Here is a 24291-nt window from a genome sequence, read left to right on the forward strand (position 1 = left end):
TTGAAAATACTCAAATCCTCCTACCTGAGTTGATGGTGATTCTACGATCTCGCCGCTGTCCGCTAGTGAAGCAGTAGAGATGGACCCACGGTTGCTCTTCCTTCCTGTCCCGCCATACAACAATCCATCGACTGTTACATCTGTTGATAATTATAGCGTACTGAATTGTGCTACACTATACCTTATTATTTTGAGGTTATCTTGAGATGATTTCGGGCATTAGTGTCCCCGCGGCCCGGTCCTCGACCAGGCCTCCACCCCCCAGGAAGCAGCCCGTGACAGCTGACTAACACCCAGGTACCTATTTTACTGCTAGGTAACAGGGACATAGGGTGAAAGAAACTCTGGCCATCGTTTTCTCGCCGGCGCCCGGGATCGAACCCGGGACCATAGGATCACAAGTCCAGCGTGCTGTCCGCTCGGCCAACCGGCTCCCGTCATGGCAACGTTGACAAAAACAACAGTTACAAAGGAAATGGTGGATTTTAAACATAAAATTAAAAACTTCTGTTTAGGTAGATAGAGAACAGATGTACGTAAGGTATGAGGTAAAGAAATTTTAAAAATACAAAACTGGTATAAAACACAGTAGATAAAAGCAAACCAATAATTTTGGGGGGAATGTAAAAGGAAGGAAGAAAGTTGAAAAGAAGTTGAAAAGTTGAAAGAAAAAGTTGAAGAAAGAAAAAATATATGTTTACAATATACAACATACGAGACTGAAGCTGGTGTATGCAGCACAGCTGTGAAGAATCTACTTAAAAAAAAAGTTATACAATATAACAATTTAATGATCAGAATTCTGCAGCAAAATGACTACCAGAACTGCAGGGAAGAATTATAGGAACTTGAGCTACAGAAATTTATAGATAGAAGAGAGAGAAAGGAGACATGATAAAGACAAATTAGATAATGTATATGATGGAGAAGCTAGAGAGGGACGAGACCCCTATGATCAGTACTGAACAGAATCAGGTTTTAGATACAGTTGAAACAATAAGAAAGCCACAAATACTCTTTTACAAATAGCAGACGAACAGAATGTACTACAGGATTCAGTAGTCACTTCTAAAGTGACACAGCAGTCATAGTACAAGATAAGATGTGTTGACCAGACCACACACTAGAAGGTGAAGGGACGACGACGTTTCGGTCCGTCCTGGACCATTCTCAAGTCAACAATCAACTTGAGAATGGTCCAGGACGGATCGAAACGTCGTCGTCCCTTCACCTTCTAGTGTGTGGTCTGGTCAACATACTTTAGCCACGTTATTGTGACTCATCGTCTGCAAGATGAGGTGTGTAAAGATGGGTCACCACTACTACAGATAATCCTGAAATAATACTTAAGTAAATTACACCCTCCCTGCTCCTGTGCCTGTCTAACACTATATAGCTTTTACTCTAAAATCTCTAAGTTCTTACCAAATTGTAACATTATAAAAACATCACATTCTTAGTTGCAATTGCAGGCGATGAGTCACAATAACGTGGCTAAAGTATGTTGACCAGGCCACACACTAGAAGGTGAAGGGATGATGACGTTTCAGTCCGTCCTGAACCATGGAGAATGGTCCAGGACGGACCGAAACGTCGTCATCCCTTCACCTTCTAGTGTGTGGTCTGGTCAACTTAGTTGCAATTATTTGAACTTATTTTATCGAGGGGGGTATACTACTTATAGGGGGGGTATACTGCTTATTATATAAATATTATAAGGAGAGTAACTATAGAATTATGAATTTAGGCCCAATATTTCAAGCATGACCCACCTATCTCTGCTCAAGTTGAAGTCAGTGTTCGGGGTAGCATGAAGGTGGCGTTCATACCGCATCACGTTGTGCTGCGATGGCTGATATTTGTTACGAAACTTGGAGTGCGAAAACAAAAACCTGTGGAGAGTCATATACACAACTGCTGGTTTTATTCATCTAGACTGTCACATAAAATACTTGTGCATTTAAAATAAGGATGTATATTCAATACCTGTAACAAGATGTATGGCTTCCTTCAGTTCTTCATTGAAGTTTTCTAAATCAAACTGCAATGCTTTAAATACACAGAAGAAAATGTCTAAATTCTTGCTGTTCTACCAATAAACTAACTAAACAAGGTTCCCTGATCAAGAAATACATCTCCAGTTCAGCACATACACGTAGTACCATGATACAGACAGGGGTCGTTAAGTACAGGTTCACTTTACAATCTTAATGAGTAGAGCCATATATAATGAATATATGGGGTATCGTGAGTTCAGACTGCTGTAATGAATACAAGCTGATTGTATGTATGGCACCTTTAGTCTTCACTGGATCTATCCTGCATTTCCTACCATATCTTTCACTGCAATAAGTTGCTATTCTATTTTGCATTTTTGTGATCTGTTCTTCAAGTATTTTACATGCATATGTGACATCTCTCGTTTCTTTTCCATAGATTTCATTCCAAGTGCTTCGAGACAGTCCCGTTATTTTAGGAGAGTTACTGCAGGTATGTCTGTATATTCCCCATACTCCCTCTTTTTTCAGATATTTCTTCTACATGCGAAGGGGAGGTGACTATCGAACAGTATTTAATGCAGGAGAGTACAAGTGACTTGAAAAATAGGAGTATTGTTGAGGCATCCCATAATTTAGAAGAATCTTTTACTTCACCCTTATTATTTTCCCTTGACTGATGCTATGTTTGCCTTATTATGCTCACTGAACATTAGGTCATCCCACATCATTGTTTCGAATTCCTTTATGTCATTTTCCGTCTTGTTAAGATATTTAATTGGGTCTTGTAACCTGAATCCAATTCAAGTCCTTATTTGTTTCCTCTAAATACTGTACCTGGTATTTATCACTACTGTATTGAAAATCATGTTGTCCGTCACCCAGTGAATACATCAACTAGCTTTATTATATTAGCTTGTACAGTATGTACTGCAGTGCACCAGTTGCTCCCAACTGGTGCACTGGTCGTGCACCCCAAAGAGGGTCATGACCCCAAAGAGAGGTCACGAAATGTTTGTGGTGGGGTCACGGGACCTAATTTCTGAGTACAGTACTAGTATATCTGAATCACGTAGAAATAGTAAGTGGCGAGTATCCTGATTAGGAAATTTGTTCAATTAAAGTGGCAGGGGGGGGGGGGATGTGGGAGGGTTGCAAGTCTTTTGAGTGTCTTAAATAGGACTGTACAAAAAGATTGGGAACCACTGCACTACACTTATGATTCTTGCCAATATTGTTTCTGAAATTAAAATGTGAGGAAGCAGATTTGTTAAGTCATTCTATTATTCCCATTTATTTACATTACTCATATAGAGTTCATTACTGCTGCGGTGTTGTGTCCCCGAGGAGAGTGGCGAGGGTCCAACACTGTTTGGGATGTGCTAGTGAAAGAGGCAAGTAGTGGGGAGTCAGGGGTAATAGGTGGGTGGCCTGATTTGATACCTGGTTGATGGGGTTCTGTGAGTTCTTCTACTCCCCAAGCCCGGCCCGAGGCCAGGCTTGACTTGTGAGAGTTTGGTCCACTACGCTGTTGCTTGGAGCGGCCTGCAGGCCCACGTACCCACCACAGCCCGGTTGGTCCGGCACTCCTTGGAGGAATAAATCTAGTTTCCTCTTGAAGATGTCCACGGTTGTTCCGGCAACATTTCTTATGCTCGCTGGGAGGGTGTTGAGCAACCATGGACCTCTGATGTTTATACAGTGTTCTCTGATTGTGCCTATGGCACCCCTATGGCACCTCTGCTCTTCACTGGTTCTATTCTGCATTTTCTTCCATATCGTTCACTCCAGTACGTTGTTATTTTACTGTGTAGATTGACATATTGGCGGCATGACATACTAAAAGGACTGAAGAAGAGGCAGAAGTGGCACAAGGTTGAGGGGATGGGGGGTAAGGAGATCAATAACTGCTGTATCTGGCACAGTAACAAGGTCATTAGGGTAGCTGGGAAATGAACTCGAGCTGAACTAAGATGGGAGGTAGAATGACATCACGTTACATTTGATACCAGATGCTGCCAATTGTCTATATAGCATGCAGATAATTATCAAATGCTACCATTTAGTCTGAAGGCTGAAAATAAATATGGTTAATTACACGACATTAAGAAATGTACAAGAATTCTCCAAACAAGATTCAATTCTGCAATGCATATTCTGAGATACTAATCACAGATTCAAAACCATTGATTACTGTAACAGTATAATTTTGCTATAATTGCAAAACAGAAATGGTTGCAGTGGCAGTGATAACAATTTACAAAATAAACTTAATTGCAATTTTTAAGAAGTATGAGGAAATTGAATCTATAAAAATAATATTAAAATTGTGAAAATATATATACTGTTCATTACTGCTCTAAATAGTATAGTCAAGACATTCACTGTACAAATTTGAAAGGAATATTAAAAAACACAGGAATCACACATTGGAAAGCGAGTTCTGACCCATCATACCACACGTTTAACCACTCACCTTCCTAGAGGGGAGCTGATTGCAATAGAGTCATAGCGAGGGTACATAGGCCCTGGGATTTTTCGGGGAGGGCTGGATGAACTTCTCTTTCTAGGAGACATATATGGTTCAACTCCAGTATGTTTTGCTGGTTGTAGGTTGAAGTATGCAAGGAATGGTACCTGCAAATATTAATTACAGCAATAAAACTTTGCATTTCTTATAATGGAGCTTAGCAAAATTTGTGTATTTTAACTTCCTCGTCAACAGCTTCGACACCTTTGCCAATATTTGTTTTGCCCCACTGCCTGGATAGCTGGTAGACTTTGCATGAAAATCATTCTTTGGTCCTGAGATATGTTATCCAAGGAATTTTATGATAATTTTATACTTTATGAATTTTATGATTTATCTGAGATGTTGCAAGCTGGCATGCCTTTCCTACACACCCAGAGTTACACACACAGCCTTCTCACAGACCTTTAATTTGTATACACACCTGCACAAGAAATGTAAAACCTATTTTTACCCTTTTAATTTTCAATCCACTCCTGGTCTTAATAACAAATCCTCTTAAACCCTCCTACCACCGACTCATCATTCTGCCACGTACCTCAAAGCTTTTAGCAACCAACCACACAATACAGTACGAGTATTAGCTATGCCAGTAGCTAACTTAACCTCACTGATTACGGAACCACCAGTTAAAGAAAATGCTTTAGTGTCAAATGTCCTCTCCAATAAAGCTTCTCTTTCCAGGTTTGAACTATTGGGCAGGAGATGGCTATTACCTGTCCAGCAGGTTCAGGCTCATCGTCGACCAGGTCAAGCTCTGGCGAGGGAGCAACGGGCGACGATGGCATGTCTCCACGACACTGCTTTTCATGTGTCTGAAAATGCATACAACATTGAAGTTCACATCGAACAGATTAACTTTTTCAGAGTATGAACTCCAATCCACGATGTTACTGAAGTAATAGTTACAGATTTTAATAAAATACAATATTTTTACATTTACATGGGTAATTTAAACATCCACTCATGTACAGTATACATATATTAGTTATAAAGCAGCAACTAATCATTTCTTTTAACTATTCCGATAAAATCAATGTTTATAATGATAACAACAGCAGCCGACTACATGACATTACAGTATTATTCTTATCCACTGGCTTACAATTTGTGAGGCTGCACATTAAAGAATACTGTACACAGTAGCACGTGCAGGTCTTAGAGCGACTAATCTACTTCCCATGTTGGGTGGCCCCGACTGGACCTGGGGCCAGAATCACGAAAGCACTTACGCAAGCACTTACGAACGTGTACATCTTTCCTCAATCTTTGACAGCATTGGTTACATTTATTAAACAGTTTACAAGCATGAAAACTTCCCATTCAACTGTTGTTATTGTTATAAACAGCCTCCTGGTGCTTCGGAGCTCATTAACTGTTTAATAATTGGAAACAAAGCCACCAAAGATTGAGAAAAGATGTACAGGTTCGCAAGTGCTTGCGTAAGTGCTTTTGTGAATCTGGCCCCTGGTAACTCAACTAGGCATGACTTATATTATGGGGTCCCAACCAGAAACTGTAAACAAACTGGTTCACTGACTGCAAACAAAATATATAAACTAAATCAATTATTAAGGATACTGTATTGAAAATTAACTAATTTTGGACTGTATTGTGGTGTTTATTATCTGGCATATTACCTGTATCTCAGTTGTAACATGATTAACTTGATAGGTAACTAACTGATGGATAAGAACTCGGTCATTAATCAAATACAGTACTGTATATTGTCTTCTGACCTAAATAATGAAAAACATTCTGAACCCTTCGGGGTTCATAGAATTTTCAACTACATCTAATACAGTATTTACTTTTTTTGTTTTACAATAAATATAGAAGTGATGTGTTTAAGTACTGTTGTGGTAATAATCTAACATGCCCTTGCACATACAGAACATTATATTTACACACAACATCAAAAGGTAATGGGACTTTACTGCAGTTCAGTGCTATGCATATTAAAAAAAATCCATCTTATGCAAAACTTATAAATATATAACTATTTTTTTGTCCCTGGGGTAGCAAGTGCTCTTTTCTATGATGTCTTGAAGGTGTCTGATGGCTGCCGACAAAGCAAAGTTTGAGGGGGAAATAATTAGCCATTTTTCTATACTTTGGAGGTACATACCTGGATAAGCCATTATAAAATAACGCTTACTGCCCGAGGGATACAAACTGTGTTACACAGTGTTCAAGAATGTTGTGCTTCCAGAAATGAACATACACACAAACTGTAGGAGCTGTACCAAACTGGAAGTCATGTACAGTACTATATATTAGAATTTAAGAATGTAAGCCATATAATGCAATTGTCTAAAAGGAAGGAAGGAAAGTACTAGTACAAGAAAACGCTAGATAAAATGCACATCTTCAATACATGGAGTGAATATTTTTCTCATAATTAAAACTTTGAACAGCACCTGAACTTCTCGCAGACTATAGAATTCACTTTCACATTTGTCGCAGAGGTAAATGTCTGTAGCGGGAGGCTGGAACATCGCTGTAGTGCCGCCACCAGACCCTTTGCGTTCGCCAGTGTGAGGGGAGGGTGATAGAAGCAGCTTCTTCGTGGTGTCTCGACTGCGTCCATGGCTATATTTGTCATAATCCTGGAAAAAAAAATTGAATAATCCGATACATACTTCTAATTTTGATATTCCTGTATTGCTATGTTTGATATATTAATTAACTACTGTACATTATATATCCAGGTGTGCATAAAAGAGATTTGAGAACCAATTAGGTTCAATCACATATAGTGAATTGAACACATGGGATCATAGCTAGTGAGTGGAATAGAGTATGGGTTAAATAACAAAAATTGCTAATTGACTGATCATTAACACCTAATTAAATATGTTTACAAGTAGGATTTTCAAAATCATTCACTATAAACCTACATAACAAATTTTACACAGTATATCATGAAAGCCTGTACCAATTTTTTGTTTTTTTATTACAGTATCACATGGAAACATACCAAAGATGCTATGGAACCATGATAGGAATATGTGAAAAATAGAGTGCAGAATACAACCAACCAATCCTGCAAAATGTGGTATAGTTCCCCTTACCTCACATGATTCCTTTCATACTGATCCCAAATTAAAATTACTGTACTAGGCAGAGAGAGATTTCCATAAAGTATTCGGAGAAGCATCTGGGGAATATTACAGTATTCCCTTAAATGGGCCCACTTGTCAAATTTTTCTGATGCTATTAGAGATCTAAAAGATGAAACAAATGTCGTTATGAGTGAATTCAATCATCTTGATACCTGGTCGAATGGAAAGCTATTTAATAGTCTTGAGATTTCTTGAAGTTATCTTGAGATGATTCTGGGGGCTTTAGTATCCCCGTGACCCGGTCCTCGACCAGGCCTCCACCCCCAGGAAGCAGCCCGTGACAGCTGACTAACTCCCAGGTACCTATTTACTGCTAGGTAACAGGAGCATTAGGGTGAAAAACTCTGCCCATTGTTTCTCGCCGGCGCCCGGGATCGAACCCAGGATCACGAGTCCAGTGTTCTGTCCGCTCAGCCGCCGGCTCTGTCCCTGTCAATGTCTAATTCTGAGTGGATGTGAACTACGGAACCTTATGGTATGATTTGATGCATTTTATATATGGTTTCTGTTTTGATATTTTAATTTTTCAATGGCACAGGAGCTGGAACTTCATTAAATGTTTCTCTTATCTTCAAATTATTTTTCTGTGGGACATTGAAAGACCTAATTTACACCAGTTTCAAGGTTTGCCGAGTCCTCTATATTGTCTACTCTCATAACAATCAGTGTTATCTGCAAAGGCTACAGTACTATAGTTTGTTTCTATTTCCAATATGAGGATGAGAAAAAGTACTAGGGCAAGCACAGTAACTTGGGGAACTGAGCTTTTAACAGTGGATGATATGGATTTTACTTTTGTTGACTATTACACGCCGAGTTCTGATTGTTAGGAAATTAAAGATCCATTTTTCTACTTTGTCAGCAATTCCCTTTGTGCACATTTTGTGTATAATAATGCAATGGTCACATTTGTCAAAAGCTTTAGTGAAATTTGTGTACATTACATCAGCATTTTGTTTGTCTCCCCATGACATCTAAGGCCATGGACATAGTAGTCCAGCAATTGTGAGAGGCAGGAGCGCCCTATTCTGAATCCATGTTGTCTAGGGTTAGGTAGGTTTAGTTTAGTTCATTTATTATGCACCCCATACTCGTCTTGTGGGCGGTAGTGGAAAGGGTTACAGAGGCAAATAATGGGCTCAGGGACTGAACCCCACAGTTCATTTAGCTAAGCAAGTTAGGTAGGCACTGTGAATCCGTGTGTTTTGTGTTCTTACTTCTTAACATCATTTCAAAGTCTTTAAAGTGTGATATTAGTGCTATCAGGCTAAAATTTGTTTCCTCTACTTTATTTCCTCCTTTGTGAAGTGGCACTATCTCTGCTGTTTTAAGTGTGTCAGAGATAACACCATTATCTAGGCTCCTCCTCCAAATAATGATAAAGGAATATGATAGTGGTTTTTGCAACTTTTACCAAGAAATGTATTACAAAGATGAGTGTGGTTCCGCCCTGCCTCCCTAACACTGAGATCACAACAAGTCTTCTCGCGTTGCCACAATGGATAAACACCAGTGTGTGTAAAATACGCAAACCCAAGCCACTGGCTTAACCTAACTGACCTAACACCGGGCGGGTTATCTTCGAGTGACGGCGGAAGCGTCAACACCAAATCAAGGGCCAACCCTCCCACCCCGTCAGTATAACAACAAATCAACAGCTGACTTATCAGCTGATATGACAGGCAAGGGAAGTGATATCTGGACCAAACAAGTACAGAACTGACTTCACGAGACTCAACCTTCAATCCCGTTGATACGCGCACACTAACATTCCAAGCATATGTAGTCTAAGAAAGGACACCAAGGTCTTCTGTATTATAAATTCAAATATCCATTTTAAGCAAATATGAAATAAGGTTTGCAGCTGAAAAAATAATATATGTGAATTTCATTCAACATATTCTGGTGAAGGAGTACAGTAATCATACCCACACATCACAATAACGTGATATTGTCCGTGTGTAGGTTCGAACCCTCATCACGGCCCTTGTGGAGTTGTACAGTAATCATAGCTGGGTGGAGTCTCAAGTGGAACAAGCTGAAGCTCTTCCTCGTCCTCACTCCCCTTTTCATAAAAAAGAAGGTTGTGTAGGGGAAGTGGGAAGACAGTAAGCCTGGAAACTATGTGGTGGGAGTGGGCCGTGGTGGTGATGGTGGTGGTGGGAGTGGGGCATGGTGGTGGTGGGAGTGGGGCGTGGTGGTGGGAGTGGGGCATGGTGGTGGTGGGAGTGGGGCGTGGTGGTGGGAGTGGGGCATGGTGGTGGTGGTGGTGGTGGTGGGCGTGTGGCATGGTGGTGGTCCACACCGAGACACGTGCAGTGGAACAAGCAATGAGGCACCCACTGGCAGCAAGATGTAATCCATTGACCACTACGAATTCTTCCATGAAGGAGACAGTACAAGCAGGAGAGCGTACAAATTAGGAACCAAAGAGCAGAAGCAGAACCCCTCCAGCAAGAGCAATTAGCAGAGTGCGTCCCCACTGGGGGAATATCTCATAAATGGTTTACGGGCTCACCATAGCCGGTGCTACATGGACACTTCGTTCTGAGTAGCTAAATCTGAAACATCATAAATGGTCATAAAGGCATGGAAAGTGGAGGCAATTGACCGCACTCGTCAATTCACATCGGCTTACTTCCCATTTTCAAGTAGTTGTTAACACCTAACACCCAAACTCCTACAAATATTGAAAGACAAAACTTGCTCCTTCCCAAATCAACTTTCCCGCGCAATGATGTCAAGTGGTATAAGGGTCGTACGTCAGCGGGTGAGGCCCGGATGTCAGTGGGTAAGGGGGCGGATGTCAGTGGGTAAGGGGGCGGATGTCAGTGGGTAAGGGGGCGGATGTCACTGGGCAAGGGCCCGGATGTCAGTGGGAAGGGCCCGGATGTCAGTGGGTGCGGGCCCGGATGCCAGCGAACCCCGGGAAAGACCCCAACGTGAGGGTCGGTGAGGCCCGTATGTCAATGAGTAAGGGGGCGGATGTCAGCGGACCCCGGGAAAGACCCCAACGTGCGGGCGGGTCTTTGTTCCCATAACCCGCCGCCCTCCGCCCACCACGGGAGCATTCTCCCTACACGCCCCTCTACCTTATACCAACTTCACAACTCTACTTACAAACCATTCACTATTGACATTAATCTTAAACTGAGTATCACGCGCCGAGAACAACAAATGTCTTTGACCAAATGTGAAGCGACGGGCTCTTCAAGTCTTTAATTAATTAAACGCACACTAAAAATTTCCCGGAGGTTGAATGCGCCAGAACAGAGGAAGAAGAAGGGAACAAAGCCAATTTCCCCTCAAAGTTCTCCCCCGAAAACCCGTTTTCTATTGTTAATAACCTTTTGTCCATTTAATTTTTGAACAATTATTAGATTAGATTGGAGACTTTATTCGTAGATTGGATTTATTAGATTAGATTGGAAACTTTATTCGTAGCCACTTATAACAAATGTTACTGAGTAAATCAGGCTTGAATCTTTAGACAGATAAAACAGAGTTAACATACAATTTGAGCGGTGTAAAGTACTGACAATAGTTGTACTGAAACACACATAGTAGGCAGTAGAATAATCTACAACAAATAATTGTTTACTATACACTAGCTTCACAACATTGTCACTTGCCTAGCTAAATGAACTATGGGGTTCAGTTTCTGAATCCATTACATGCCTTTGTAACCCTTGTAACCCCGTGTCAGGCGCACCTATACACCAGATGTCACCCCATCTGTTACATGATACGTGTGGTGTCTGCCACTCCAGACCGACAAGCAGAGTGCAACTCCATAGTCTCCCGAGACTTGTATATACCTACTACAACAGGCTAAAACGCCTCTAAGTTCACATCCATAACATACCTGTCATTTAAAAGCCAACGACCTCAGGCTCTCAAAATCATTTGGGGTGGAGGTGGGAGAGAGGGGCTGGGAGAGTGGGGAGAAGGGGGAGGAGAGAAGGGGAAGGGGGAGGAGAGAGGGGGGAGGAGATAGAAAAAGGGGGGGAAGGAGGGGATAAAGGAGGGAAGAGGGGAGGAAAAATAGGAGTGGAATGCAGGGGAGGGGGGGGGGGTGTGTTGGAGGCGAGATTACCCCGGGCACCCCTCTTAATATATCTATAAGAGAGAATGTCTGTCTGTCTGTCCAAAAGTTGAAGGCTAGATGTTTAGGGCTAGCCTCACTCAAATCCGCAGGGGGGGTAATGGCCTGGGATATGGGACGAATATAGGCTGGTAAAGGTTCGCCCAAGTTAAATGTTTTAAGAAATATTACATTGTACAGAGACCCCCCCCCCCCATGTTATTTTCACAGTCAACGTGTGAAATACTTGCAAGGTTTTACCAAGAGTTCTTAGTAAGAATAATAAAATAATAATATTATTATTATTAAGATGTTGGAGGCGTCTGGCCTCCAACCTAGAGATGGTTCCCAGAATTAGCGCTCACGAGGGCAGACTTCTTTCTGAACAAATCCACAAGGGCCGTGACGAGGATTCGAACCTGCGTCCGGTTCGTCCATCTTTTTGGCCAGGACTCTTGATTGGAGGTCAGGGGTCAGATTCACGAAGCAGTTACGCACGCACTTATGAACCAATACATCTTTTCTCAACCTTTGGCAGCTTTGTTTACAATTATTAAACAGTTAATGAGCTCCGAAGCACCAGGAGGCTGTTTATAACAATAGCAACAGTTGATTGGAAAATTTTCATGCTTGTAAACTGTTTAATAAATGTAACCAAAGCCGTCAAAGATTGAGGAAAGATGTACAGGTTCGTTAAGTGCTTGCGTAACTGCTGCGTGAATCTGTCCCCTGGTCAAGCAGGCTGTGACGCCCCCTGCTCGTAGTCTGACATATGAATTGCATCGTGGTTCATCAGGGGAAGTTCTTTGGAGACGACTAATACAAAACATGACTAAGGGAACATGTGGTGGGGGTGACGACCACCACCTAACGTGGTCGTCGTCACCCCCTGGTCGTATGTGAGAGGCAGCCATCGCCTCCTGGCTTGGTCAAGTGGCTATAGGTCGATAGTGAGAGCTTCCTCTCACTTGGGAGGCCTCTACAACCTCCAGGGAATTGATTTCAGCCGAGGCTTACACGTGGGGTCAAGTTCACCTTAAGGTGTGCTCTTACTACGCACGCGCACTGAGACAAGACTAAGGGGGGGGGGGTGTTACAGAGGTTACAGGGGGTGATGCTAGCGTGGCCTTCAAAGGTCCCACTTGTCACACCATCAAAGGTCCCACTTGTCACACCGTCAAAGGTCCCACTTGTCACACCATCAAAGGCCTCACTTGTCACACCGTCAAAGGTCCCGCTTGTCACACCGTCAAAGGTCCCACTTGTCACGCCGTCAAAGGCCCCACTTGTCACGCCGTCAAAGGCCCCACTTGTCACGCCGTCAAAGGCCCCACTTGTCACACCGTCAAAGGTCCCACTTGTCACACCGTCAAAGGTCCCACTTGTCACACCGTCAAAGGTCCCACTTGTCACACCGTCAAAGGTCCCACTTGTCACACCGTCAAAGGTCCCACTTGTCACACCGTCAAAGGTCCCACTTGTCACACCGTCAAAGGTCCCACTTGTCACACCAGCAAAGGTCCCACTTGTTACCAACACACAAAGGTACAGTGTGGTGTGTGCATGGATAAAGGTCGAGCGGCAATTATTCATTGGGACAAGTTTTGGCTAAGTGGCACTCACTGATGCTGGGGGGGGGGATTGGGGGGTGGGGGGGATAGGGGGGGGATAGGGGGGGTGGGGGGGAAAGGGGGGTGGGGGGATAGGGGGGTGGGGGGATAGGGGGGGTGGGGGGATAGGGGGTGGGGGGATAGGGGGTGGGGGGATAGGGGGTGGGGGGATAGGGGGTGGGGGGGGGGAGGGATGTCCTGGAATATTCATACCATTAACTACCCTCTACTGCTTTGACTACCCCCTTGTGTCTTGGCGCCCCAGACACGTTCCTCCAGGAGGTGCCGGAGCAACCGGTTGGTAATGGGTTATCTTGAGATGATTTCGGGGCTTTTTAGTGTCCCCGCGGCCCGGTCCTCGACCAGGCCTCCACTCCTAGGAAGCAGCCCGTGACAGCTGACTAACACCCAGGTACCTATTTTACTGCTAGGTAACAGGGGCATAGGGTGAAAGAAACTCTGCCCATTGTTTCTCGCCGGCGCCCGGGATCGAACTCAGGACCACAGGATCATAAGTCCAGCGTGCTGTCCGCTCGGCCGACCGGCTCCCAGGGTTGGTAATGGTTGGAATTTATGCCCTATTCTTCCTATTCTAAAGCAACAGCCTTTTAGATCAGGGGAGCCCAGATTTACCAAGCAGTTACACGCAAGTACTTACGAACGTGTACATCTGTCCTCAATCTTTGACGGCTTTGGTTATATTTATTAAACAGTTTACAAGCATGAAACTTGCCAATCAACTGTTGTTATTGTTATAAACAGCCTCCTGCCGCTTCGGAGCTCATTAACTGTTTAATAATGATAAAGTCGCCAAAGATTGAGAAAAGATGTATAGGTTCGAAAGTTCGAAAGATGTACTGCTTCGTGAATCTGTCTCCAGGTTACCACACGACAAGGGTGACCCCAGGTCGGGCTTGGAGTAGTAGTAGTACTCAGAACCTACTCCAGGGGCCAGGATTCCCACCTGAAGATACTTCAAGATACCGACATAGAAGATACTGCTCAACATACCGGAGCCAAAGTAGCGGAAGGAAGATCCACTTCCTTCTGCTTCTGTCTGTGTTAGTCTTGTTTTAGTGGTCTGACATATATATATATATGTCTGACATATATATATATGTCAGATATATATTTTATATGGTCTGACATTATATAATAATATATATATATATATATATATATATATATATATATATATATATATATATATATATATATATCTATCTGAAAACTCACACCCCAGAAGTGACTCGAACCCATACTCCCAGGAGCAACGCAACTGGTATGTACAAGACGCCTTAATCCACTTGACCATCACGACCGGACAAAATGAGGTGATAGCCGAAGCTATTTGAACCACCCCACCGCCGGCACTCGGATAGTAATCTTGGGCATAGCATTTTACCAAATCACCTCATTCTTTGGGGCACACGTGAGGAACACAAATGCGAACAAGCCTGAATGGTTTGTGTTCCTCACGTGTGCCCCAAAGAATGAGGTGATTTGGTAAAATGCTATGCCCAAGATTACTATCCGAGTGCCGGCGGTGGGGTGGTTCAAATAGCTTCGGCTATCACCTCATTTTGTCCGGTCGTGATGGTCAAATGGATTAAGGCGTCTTGTACATACCAGTTGCGTTGCTCCTGGGAGTATGGGTTCGAGTCACTTCTGGGGTGTGAGTTTTCAGTTGCATATTGTCCTGGGGACCATTCAGGCTTGTTCGCATATATATATATATATATATATATATATAATGTCAGACCACGGAGGAAAATTGAAACAGGAATTTCCTTAAGTACTTTCGTATATTAATACATCTTCAGAAGGAGTGAAGTATTCTGAAGATGTATTAATATACGAAAGTACTTAAGAAAATTCCCGTTTCAATTTTCCTCCGTGGTCTGACTCACATTTTTAATCACGTGTTTATTTTCGTGATACACACACATATATACACACACACACACACGCATTCAGAAACTTGTGTAAAGAATCATTCAGAACTTTGTATACCACATATGTCAGGCCAATCCTGGAGTATGCAGCCCCAGCATGGAGTCCATATCTAGTCAAGGATAAGACTAAACTGGAAAAGGTTCAAAGGTTTGCCACCAGACTAGTACCCGAGCTGAGAGGTATGAGCTACGAGGAGAGACTACGGGAATTAAACCTCACTTCGCTGGAAGACAGAAGAGTTAGGGGGGACATGATCACCACATTCAAGATTCTGAAGGGGATTGATAGGGTAGATAAAGACAGTCTATTTAACACAAGGGGAACACGCACAAGGGGACACAGGTGGAAACTGAGTGCCCAAATGAGCCACAGAGATATTAGAAAGAACTTTTTTAGTGTCAGAGTGGTTGACAAATGGAATGCATTAGGAAGTGATGTGGTGGAGGCTGACTCCATACACAGTTTCAAGTGTAGATATGACAGAGCCCGATAGGCTCATGAATCTGTACACCTGTTGATTGACGGTTGAGAGGCGGGACCAAAGAGCCAGAGCTCAACCCCCGCAAACACAACTAGGTGAGTAACTAGGTGAGTACACACACACATACACAATATACACAACACATCAAGTACTACAGGAACTAGTAGTACCACTCTTATCACCACTACGGGACATCCGCTCATTACACGCATCACTTTTACACAACTCCCAACACTCATTATCAAATCATTGGCACCCTTGTGGGTTAAATACTGCAAGTACCAGGATCGATCTCCCAGCCCCTCAGACGTCACCTTTGCCCACTACTGGTTGCTTCATTACCGACTCCTGGCTAAGGAACACTATGTACATTACACTATGTAAGGAACATAGCCCGTGCTACTTGCAACTTTGTTTTGAGTAGCTGAATCTAAAAAAAATTATTTATCAGTGGTTTACCACCCATAAATGTTGTATTTAAGCAGGTGAGGAGTCACAATAACGTGGCTGAAGTATGTTGACCAGACCACACACTAGAAGGTGAAGGGACGACGACGTTTCGGTCCGTCCTGGACCATTCTCAAGTGGATTCAAGTCTGTTGTATTCATGCCCGCGCCACCTCCTGGGGTGGCGTAATCTTCATCAATCAATCATAGGAGTGGTTACGGGTTATTCATGCCCGTGCCTTATACCAGTGACCCGTCATGTACAAATCAAGTCTCCTCTCACCTTGGTGTTTTTGTTTTAGAGACAAAGTTAAGTATTTTCATCATACACGTTTACCTTCGGTCTATCACAACACACACACACACAAAGAACCAAACGCCATTCATAATTGTAAAAGTTGAAATGATAGGGAAACAGGCCACACATCATTGCCTATGACAACCTGCGGACGGCAAATCAGGGTCCAAGAGCTAACGCTCGATCCTACAGACACAAATAGGTGACCGCGCACACAGCCCCCCTCCCCCCCTTTTAACTCCCAAACACTAAAACTTCAGCGAGACACTAACGAAATCTTTCCATTCACAATAGATTTATTTATTTAACGAAATCTTTCTTTCCGGGGCCTCACCTTGACGGCAGAGTCCTGGAGGCCTTGACCGGGGTAAAGTCTCACCACGGGTGAAGGACTCATCATTATCATCACCATCATCATCATGCTCTCATCATGGTCCTCAACACTTATAATGCTTTCCAATGATGTAGTGTTGCGTGCATTGTTTACGGGGGGAGCAGCGAGAGCTCGTGTTGTGTGGAGAGTAGTGGTGTTGGACCTCTTAGTGGCGGGTGTTGCGTGAAGCTTAGCGGTGTCGCTCCACTTAGCGGCGGGTGTTGCGTGGAGAGTAGCGGTGTTGGACCTCTTAGTGGCGGGTCTGGTATTCCTTGAGATTAGAATGTCATAAGACATGCTCTTGTCGGAGTCATTTGCGATACTTGTATAATAATAATACGGACTTGTGGCAAAGGCGTTGGTACCGGATAATGCGTTAGTGTTGCTGGAGGGGGTGGGGGTTGTGGGGCCGGCAGGGGTGGGGTATAAGATGATTTCGGGGCTTAGCGTCCCCGCGGCCCGGTCCTCGACCAGGCCGCCGCCTCGTTACACATCCCCAGGAAGCAGCCCGTAGCAGCTGTCTAAACTCCCAGGTACCTATTGACTGCTAGGGGCGGGGCCATCAGGGTTAGAGACACTCTTCCCATTTGTTTCCGTCTCCGTCGCGGATCGAACCCGGAACATTAGGACAACGAATCCCGAGCGCCGTCTACTCAGCCGTCAGGCCCGATGGGGGTGCCAGCTTGGCCAGATAGTCCACAGGAGGCGGCGAGAGAGAGGAGCCGGCCTCCAGCCTCTCCGCCAGCATGAAACTAAATCACTGGAACCTGCGGGTTGTCACTGACTGACCTTTGAGGCAGCAGTTTCCTCCCCACGCTAGGCAACATCCTCCCTCACACCCCCAAAACCTCCCCCACCAACTGTCCCACCCGCAGATTGATTGATTGATAAAGATTAAGCCACCCAAGAGGTGGCACGGGCATGAATAGCCCGTAAGTGGTGACCCTTTTGAGCCATTACCAGTATCAAGAGCTGATACTGGAGATCTGTGGAGGTGCGACTGCACCCTGCGTGACGGGAGATGTCTCCCGTGTCACCTGTAGGTTCGCCACCTACCCAGTACCTACCTTCAGGTTATCTTGAGGTGTTTTCGGGGCTTAGCGTCCCCGCGGCCCCGTCGTCGACCAGGGCCTGATTCACAAAGCAATTACGCAAGCACTTACGAACCTGTCCATCTTTTCTCAATCTTTGGCGGTTTGTTTCCAATTATTAACAGTTAATGAGCTCCGAAGCACCAGGAGGCTGTTTATAACAATAACAACAGTTTATTGGCAAGTTTTCATGCTTATAAACTGTTTAATAAATAAAACCAAAGCCGTCAAAGATTGAGGAAAGATGTACACGTTCCTAAGTGCTTCGTGACTTCGTGCGCGTAACTGCTTCGTGAATCTGGCCCCTGGCCCCCTAGCACGTCGACCTAACACTGGTGTTATATCCGGCTCTCGCATTAATCCAGTTGCCGTCATCACCGTGTCGTAGTCAGATGTGGTCTTGTGCTGTGAACCTTGTCAGATGTGGTGTTAACTCTGCACACATGACGCGCAGGAAGGGCTCATAGTGAAAATAGAAATCCAAAAATGAACTTTTTGTCCTATACAAATCGCCAACATTTGGAAGATCAGCCGATGACAACCGAACCTATTTAGAAAAACCTCACAAACTTCATAGCGGCGACAGAAAATTCTGATGTTAACCACCAGGGAGCCGGTCGGCCGACCGGACAGCACGCTGGACTCATGATCCGGTCGTCCCGGGTTCGATCCCGGGCGCCGGCGAGAAACAATGGGCAGAGTTTCTTTCACCCTATGCCCCTGTTACCTAGCAGTAAAATAGGTACCTGGGTGTTAGTCAGCTGTCACAGGCTGCTTCCTGGGGGGTGGAGGCCTGGTCGAGGACCGGGCCGCGGGGACACTTAAAAAAATCCGTGGTGCACTATGCGTACTGTACTCTCAAGGCACAAACCACACAACTTGGAACAATATCGGCCGCGCTCTCTACATCGGCGACACAAAACTTTTCACCCGCGATCACTCCCCCGAGAATGACAAATTAGGTTACGTACGGAACACACCACGAGGCTCTGTTGTTGATGTTTCAGAGTCAGATTAAAAAAAGTTCCAAGTAGCTATATTGAGCCCGTAACAGGAGGCGGCTGAGGGCTGACTCATGCCACCCACCCAGCGATGAGTCGGGACTCCGGTCCCACTGACTCATCGTGACTCATCAGCGGCCCGTGCGGCTACCACGACTATAATTACCATCGTCTGATGACCGCGGCCGAAATGAAACTTTTAAAGCTTTGCCGAGACGGGGGGGGGGGGGGTGTGAGTGTAGTAATAGGTTAAGGGGTGCTGGGCTTGGTCAAGTTTATTGGGCAGCGCCACTCATCCTGTGAGTGGACACACCGCCATAGTGACAGTATTGGGCAGCGCCACTCATCCTGTGAGTAGACACACCGCCATAGTGACAGTATTGGGCAGCGCTACTCATCCTGTGAGTAGACACACCGCCATAGTGACAGTATTGGGCAGCGCCACTCATCCTGTGAGTGGACACACCACCATAGTGACAGTTTTGGGCAGCGCCACTCATCCTGTGAGTGGACACACCACCATAGTGACAGTATTGGGCAGCGCCACTCATCTTGTGAGTGGACACACCACCATAGTGACAGTATTGGGCAGCGCCACTCATCCTGTGAGTGGACACACCGCCATAGTGACAGTATTGGGCAGCGCCACCCATCCTGTGAGTGGACACACTGCCATAGTGACAGTATTGGGCAGCGCCACTCATCCTGTGAGTGGACACACCGCCATAGTGACAGTATTGGGCAGCGCCACCCATCCTGTGAGTGGACACACCGCCATAGTGACAGTATTGGGCAGCGCCACCCATCCTGTGAGTGGACACATCGCCATAGTGACAGTATTGGGCAGCGCCACCCATCCTGTGAGTGGACACACCGCCATAGCAGCATGTACAACACTCCCCAAAAGGAAGAAAACCCGCTGGGTTGTGCATCCTGTCACTTGTACCCAGACACAGCTGGGACTTGGTGTTACCCGTTACCAGAGTCCAGAGTTCTACTTCCATACCCCGGCGAAGTTACACGAATTGTTTTGGTAAATAATTGGAAAAGCCTAGAGGCACGCCGACGCCCAACGCTTACTGTCTCAACACCTCAAATGTCTTATTCAAAATAATTAAAGTCAATTTATCATAGAAGTAGGATCCCTCGATTGTTTCAAGCGTAGGTTAGACACATATATGCATGAGATTAGGTGGATATAAATATTATACATTACACATACATTTGCATTCTGAAATTCACATCTCCCAAGTCAGTAAGTTTAATTCTATCACCACCATCCGGTCGACGACCGGGCCGCGGGGACGCTAAGCCCCGGAAGCACCTCAAGGTAACCACCATAGCATTTCTTGAGGCATGCTAACATTATTCTCACGGCTTCGTTTTGTAAATATTCTCCAACTTATTAAGTCTAGGTTTACCATGAGAAGTAGTGAGAGGCGAGGTCCCGCCAAACACACACCGAAACTACGACGTTGGTACAACGTTCCAAGTTTTTAACACCACCTAACCAGTTATAACAACCAATATAGCAAGTTGTAATAACGTAAGGAACACGTTGAGACAAGATGTAACAACTTTATTACACGTTCGTGACAAGCGGAAAATAGAGTTTCGGTTTGTGTTTCCAGGGAAGTGGAAACACCTCACCTCTCACTCCAAGAAGTGAGAGGTGAAGTACTGTATTCCAAGAAGTGAGAGGTGAAGTACTGTATTCCAAGAAGTGAGAGGTGAGGTACTGAATTCCAAGAAGTGAGAGGTGAGGTACTGAATTCCAAGAAGTGAGAGGTGAGGTACTGTATTCCAAGAAGTGAGAGGTGAGGTACTGAATTCCAAGAAGAAACCTCACAGTACTTGAGTATATCCTGCGCTCTCACTGGACAAGACGGGGGAGACATCTCCCGTCACGCAGGGTGCAGTCGCACCTCCACAGTTCTCCAGTATCATCTACTGATACTGGTAATGGCTCAAAAGGGCCACCACTTACGGGCTATTCATGCCCGTGCCACCTTTTGGGTGGCTTAATCTTCATCAATCAATCAATCGACTCCCATCCCACAGCACGCCAAGGCTCTCAAACACACTATCTCTTCCCACATTGACGCAACACGAAAAATATTTTGTGAACAATTGTAAAACGGAAAAAAAGTAATTTGTATTATCATCTCTAGTGATTCTCGAGAAGAAGGAATTGGAGTAAACTGGCAGTTTAGCGTTACTTGTTATAAGCTGTCACACATGTGTCACATGTGTCATAAGGGCCTGTCACGTGTGACAGGCGTGACGAGGTTTGTGACGTGTGTGACGAGGGCGTGTCATAGCCACACAACAGATCATCTACACAAGACACACGTGGCAGCTGGTTAAACACCTGTCACATGTGTGCAGTTATTTACACAACCCCAAATTCGTTCGTATATATGTGTGTAACCTCCGCTTGAAACAATCAAGAGAGCTATATTATGCTACCCGGCAACTGGTTCCCCACCAATCCTCAACTCGTAACCAAACCCACAATTAATATCAACCCTTGGGATAGAAAGAACATCTGCCGCGGCCTCTGCCACTATCAAACACCTTCCGCATACCGCAAAGAGGTGTTATCTTGAGATGATTTCGGGGCTTTAGTGTCCCCGCGGCCCGGTCCTCGACCAGGCCTCCACCCCCAGGAAGCAGCCCGTAGCAGTTGTCTAACGCCCAGGTACCTATTTACTGCTAGGTAACGGGGGGCACATCAAGGTGAAAGCAACATTTTGCCCATTTGTCACCGCCTCCACCGGGGATCGAACCCGGAACCTCAGGACAACGAATCCCCAGTGCCGTCCACCCAGCAGCTGTCAGGCGCCTTTTGGTGTGGTCTAAGGTGTTTACAGGCTCACTAGAGCTACACGTGTCACCGCCACACACGCACACTTCCCTCTCAGTAGCTAAATCTAAAACAACAACAAAGAGGAAAGAATTAGCCAATGGGAAAGACTGCCGCCGCGACGCAGCAGCAGAACCCACCAATCAGATCACAGATGCTGATCAACACGTTCAAAGCGACGCAGTATGGCCGCTCCTCTTCACAGAACTCCTCGCAACATTTGCTACTTAACATTACAGGAAAAACAAATGAAAATCGGTTATCTGAGGCGTAACGACAACAACAGAAGCAAAGGAGAAACACAGAGGAAGGCACAATGTAAATAATGAGAAACAAAATGTGAAGGTTGACTAGTTAGCGCCATTAATGGTGCCATGACTGGTCTTATACCCTCTGACACCCCCCTCCCACAGGGACGTACCCAGTAACCCTCCCCCACAGGGACGTACCCAGTAACCCCTTCCCCCACAGGGACGTACCCAGTAACCCCTTCCCCCACAGGGACGTACCCAGTAACCCCTTCCCCCACAGGGACGTACCCAGTAACCCCTCCCCCCACAGGGACGTAACCAGTAACCCCTCCCCCCACAGGGACGTAACCAGTAACCCCTCCCCCAACACAGGGACGTACCCAGTAACCCCTCCCCCAACACAGGGACGTAACCAGTAACCCCTCCCCCCACAAAGACGTACCCAGTAACCCCTCCCCCAACACAGGGACGTACCCAGTAACCCCTCCCCCAACACAGGGACGTAACCAGTAACCCCTCCCCCCACAGGGACGTAACCAGTAACCCCTCCCCCCACAGGGACGTAACCAGTAACCCCTCCCCCAACACAGGGACGTACCCAGTAACCCCTCCCCCAACACAGGGACGTACCCAGTAACCCCTCCCCCCACAAAGACGTACCCAGTAACCCCTCCCCCAACACAGGGACGTACCCAGTAACCCCTCCCCCCACAGGGACGTACCCAGTAACCCCTCCCCCAACACAGGGACGTACCCAGTAACCCCTCCCCCAACACAGGGACGTACCCAGTAACCCCTCCCCCCACACAGGGACGTACCCAGTAACCCCTCCCCCAACACAGGGACGTACCCAGTAACCCCTCCCCCAACACAGGACGTACCCAGTAACCCCTCCCCCAACACAGGGACGTAACCCAGTAACCCCTCCCCCAACACAGGGACGTACCCAGTAACCCCTCCCCCCCACACAGGGACGTACCCAGTAACCCCTCCCCCCACAGGGACGTACCCAGTAAACCCCCCCTCCCACAGGGACGTACCCAGTAACCCCTCCCCCAACACAGGGACGTACCCAGTAACCCCTCCCCCCACACAGGGACGTACCCAGTAACCCCTCCCCCCACAGGGACGTACCAGTAACCCCCCCTCCCACAGGGACGTACCCAGTAACCCCTCCCCCAACACAGGGACGTACCAGTAACCCCTCCCCCAACACAGGGACGTACCCAGTAACCCCTCCCCCAACACAGGGACGTACCCAGTAACCCCCCCCCCCAACACAGGGACGTACCCAGTAACCCCTCCCCCCACACAGGGACGTACCCAGTAACCCCTCCCCCCCACAGGGACGTACCCAGTAACCCCTCCCCCCACACAGGGACGTACCCAGTAACCCCTCCCCCCACAGGGACGTACCCAGTAACCCCTCCCCCAACAGGGACGTACCCAGTAACCCCTCCCCCAACACAGGGACGTACCCAGTAACCCCTCCTCCCACAGGGACGTACCCAGTAACCCCTCCCCCCACAGGGACGTACCCAGTAACCCCTCCTCCCACAGGGACGTACCCAGTAACCCCTCCCCCCACAGGGACGTACCCAGTAACCCCTCCCCCCACAGGGACGTACCCAGTAACCCCTCCCCCCACAGGGACGTACCCAGTAACCCCTCCCCCCACAGGGACGTACCCAGTAACCCCTCCTCCCACAGGGACGTACCCAGTAACCCCTCCCCCCACAGGGACGTACCCAGTAACCCCTCCCCCCACAGGGACGTACCCAGTAACCCCTCCCCCCCACAGGGACGTACCCAGTACCCCCCCCCCACAGGGACGTACCCAGTACCCCCTCCCCCAACACAGGGACGTACCCAGTAACCCCTCCCCCCACAGGGACGTAACCAGTAACCCCTCCCCCAACACAGGGACGTACCCAGTAACCCCTCCCCCCACAAAGACGTACCCAGTAACCCCTCCCCCAACACAGGGACGTACCCAGTAACCCCTCCCCCCACAGGGACGTACCCAGTAACCCCTCCCCCCACAGGGACGTACCCAGTAACCCCTCCCCCCACAGGGACGTACCCAGTAACCCCTCCCCCCACAGGGACGTACCCAGTACCCCCCCCCACAGGGACGTACCCAGTAACCCCTCCCCCAACACAGGGACGTACCCAGTAACC

The 24291-nt window shown here is 46.3% G+C and overlaps 1 protein-coding gene across 1 annotated transcript in view; it reads right to left on the reverse strand.

The window, feature by feature from the left end:
• Positions 1-24291, reverse strand: part of LOC138358453 (uncharacterized) — a 59100-nt gene that overhangs the window by 10069 nt on the left and 24740 nt on the right. The window contains exons 5-9 of the mRNA XM_069316407.1: positions 6948-7136; positions 5244-5342; positions 4474-4634; positions 1773-1892; positions 25-140 (exon numbers count right to left, since the gene is read on the reverse strand). Coding sequence (XP_069172508.1) covers positions 25-140; positions 1773-1892; positions 4474-4634; positions 5244-5342; positions 6948-7136 — 685 coding nt within the window. The remainder of the gene's footprint in view (positions 1-24; positions 141-1772; positions 1893-4473; positions 4635-5243; positions 5343-6947; positions 7137-24291) is intronic.

This window comes from Procambarus clarkii, chromosome 8 (genome assembly GCF_040958095.1).
Source record: "Procambarus clarkii isolate CNS0578487 chromosome 8, FALCON_Pclarkii_2.0, whole genome shotgun sequence".
NCBI classification, from domain to species: domain Eukaryota; kingdom Metazoa; phylum Arthropoda; class Malacostraca; order Decapoda; family Cambaridae; genus Procambarus; species Procambarus clarkii.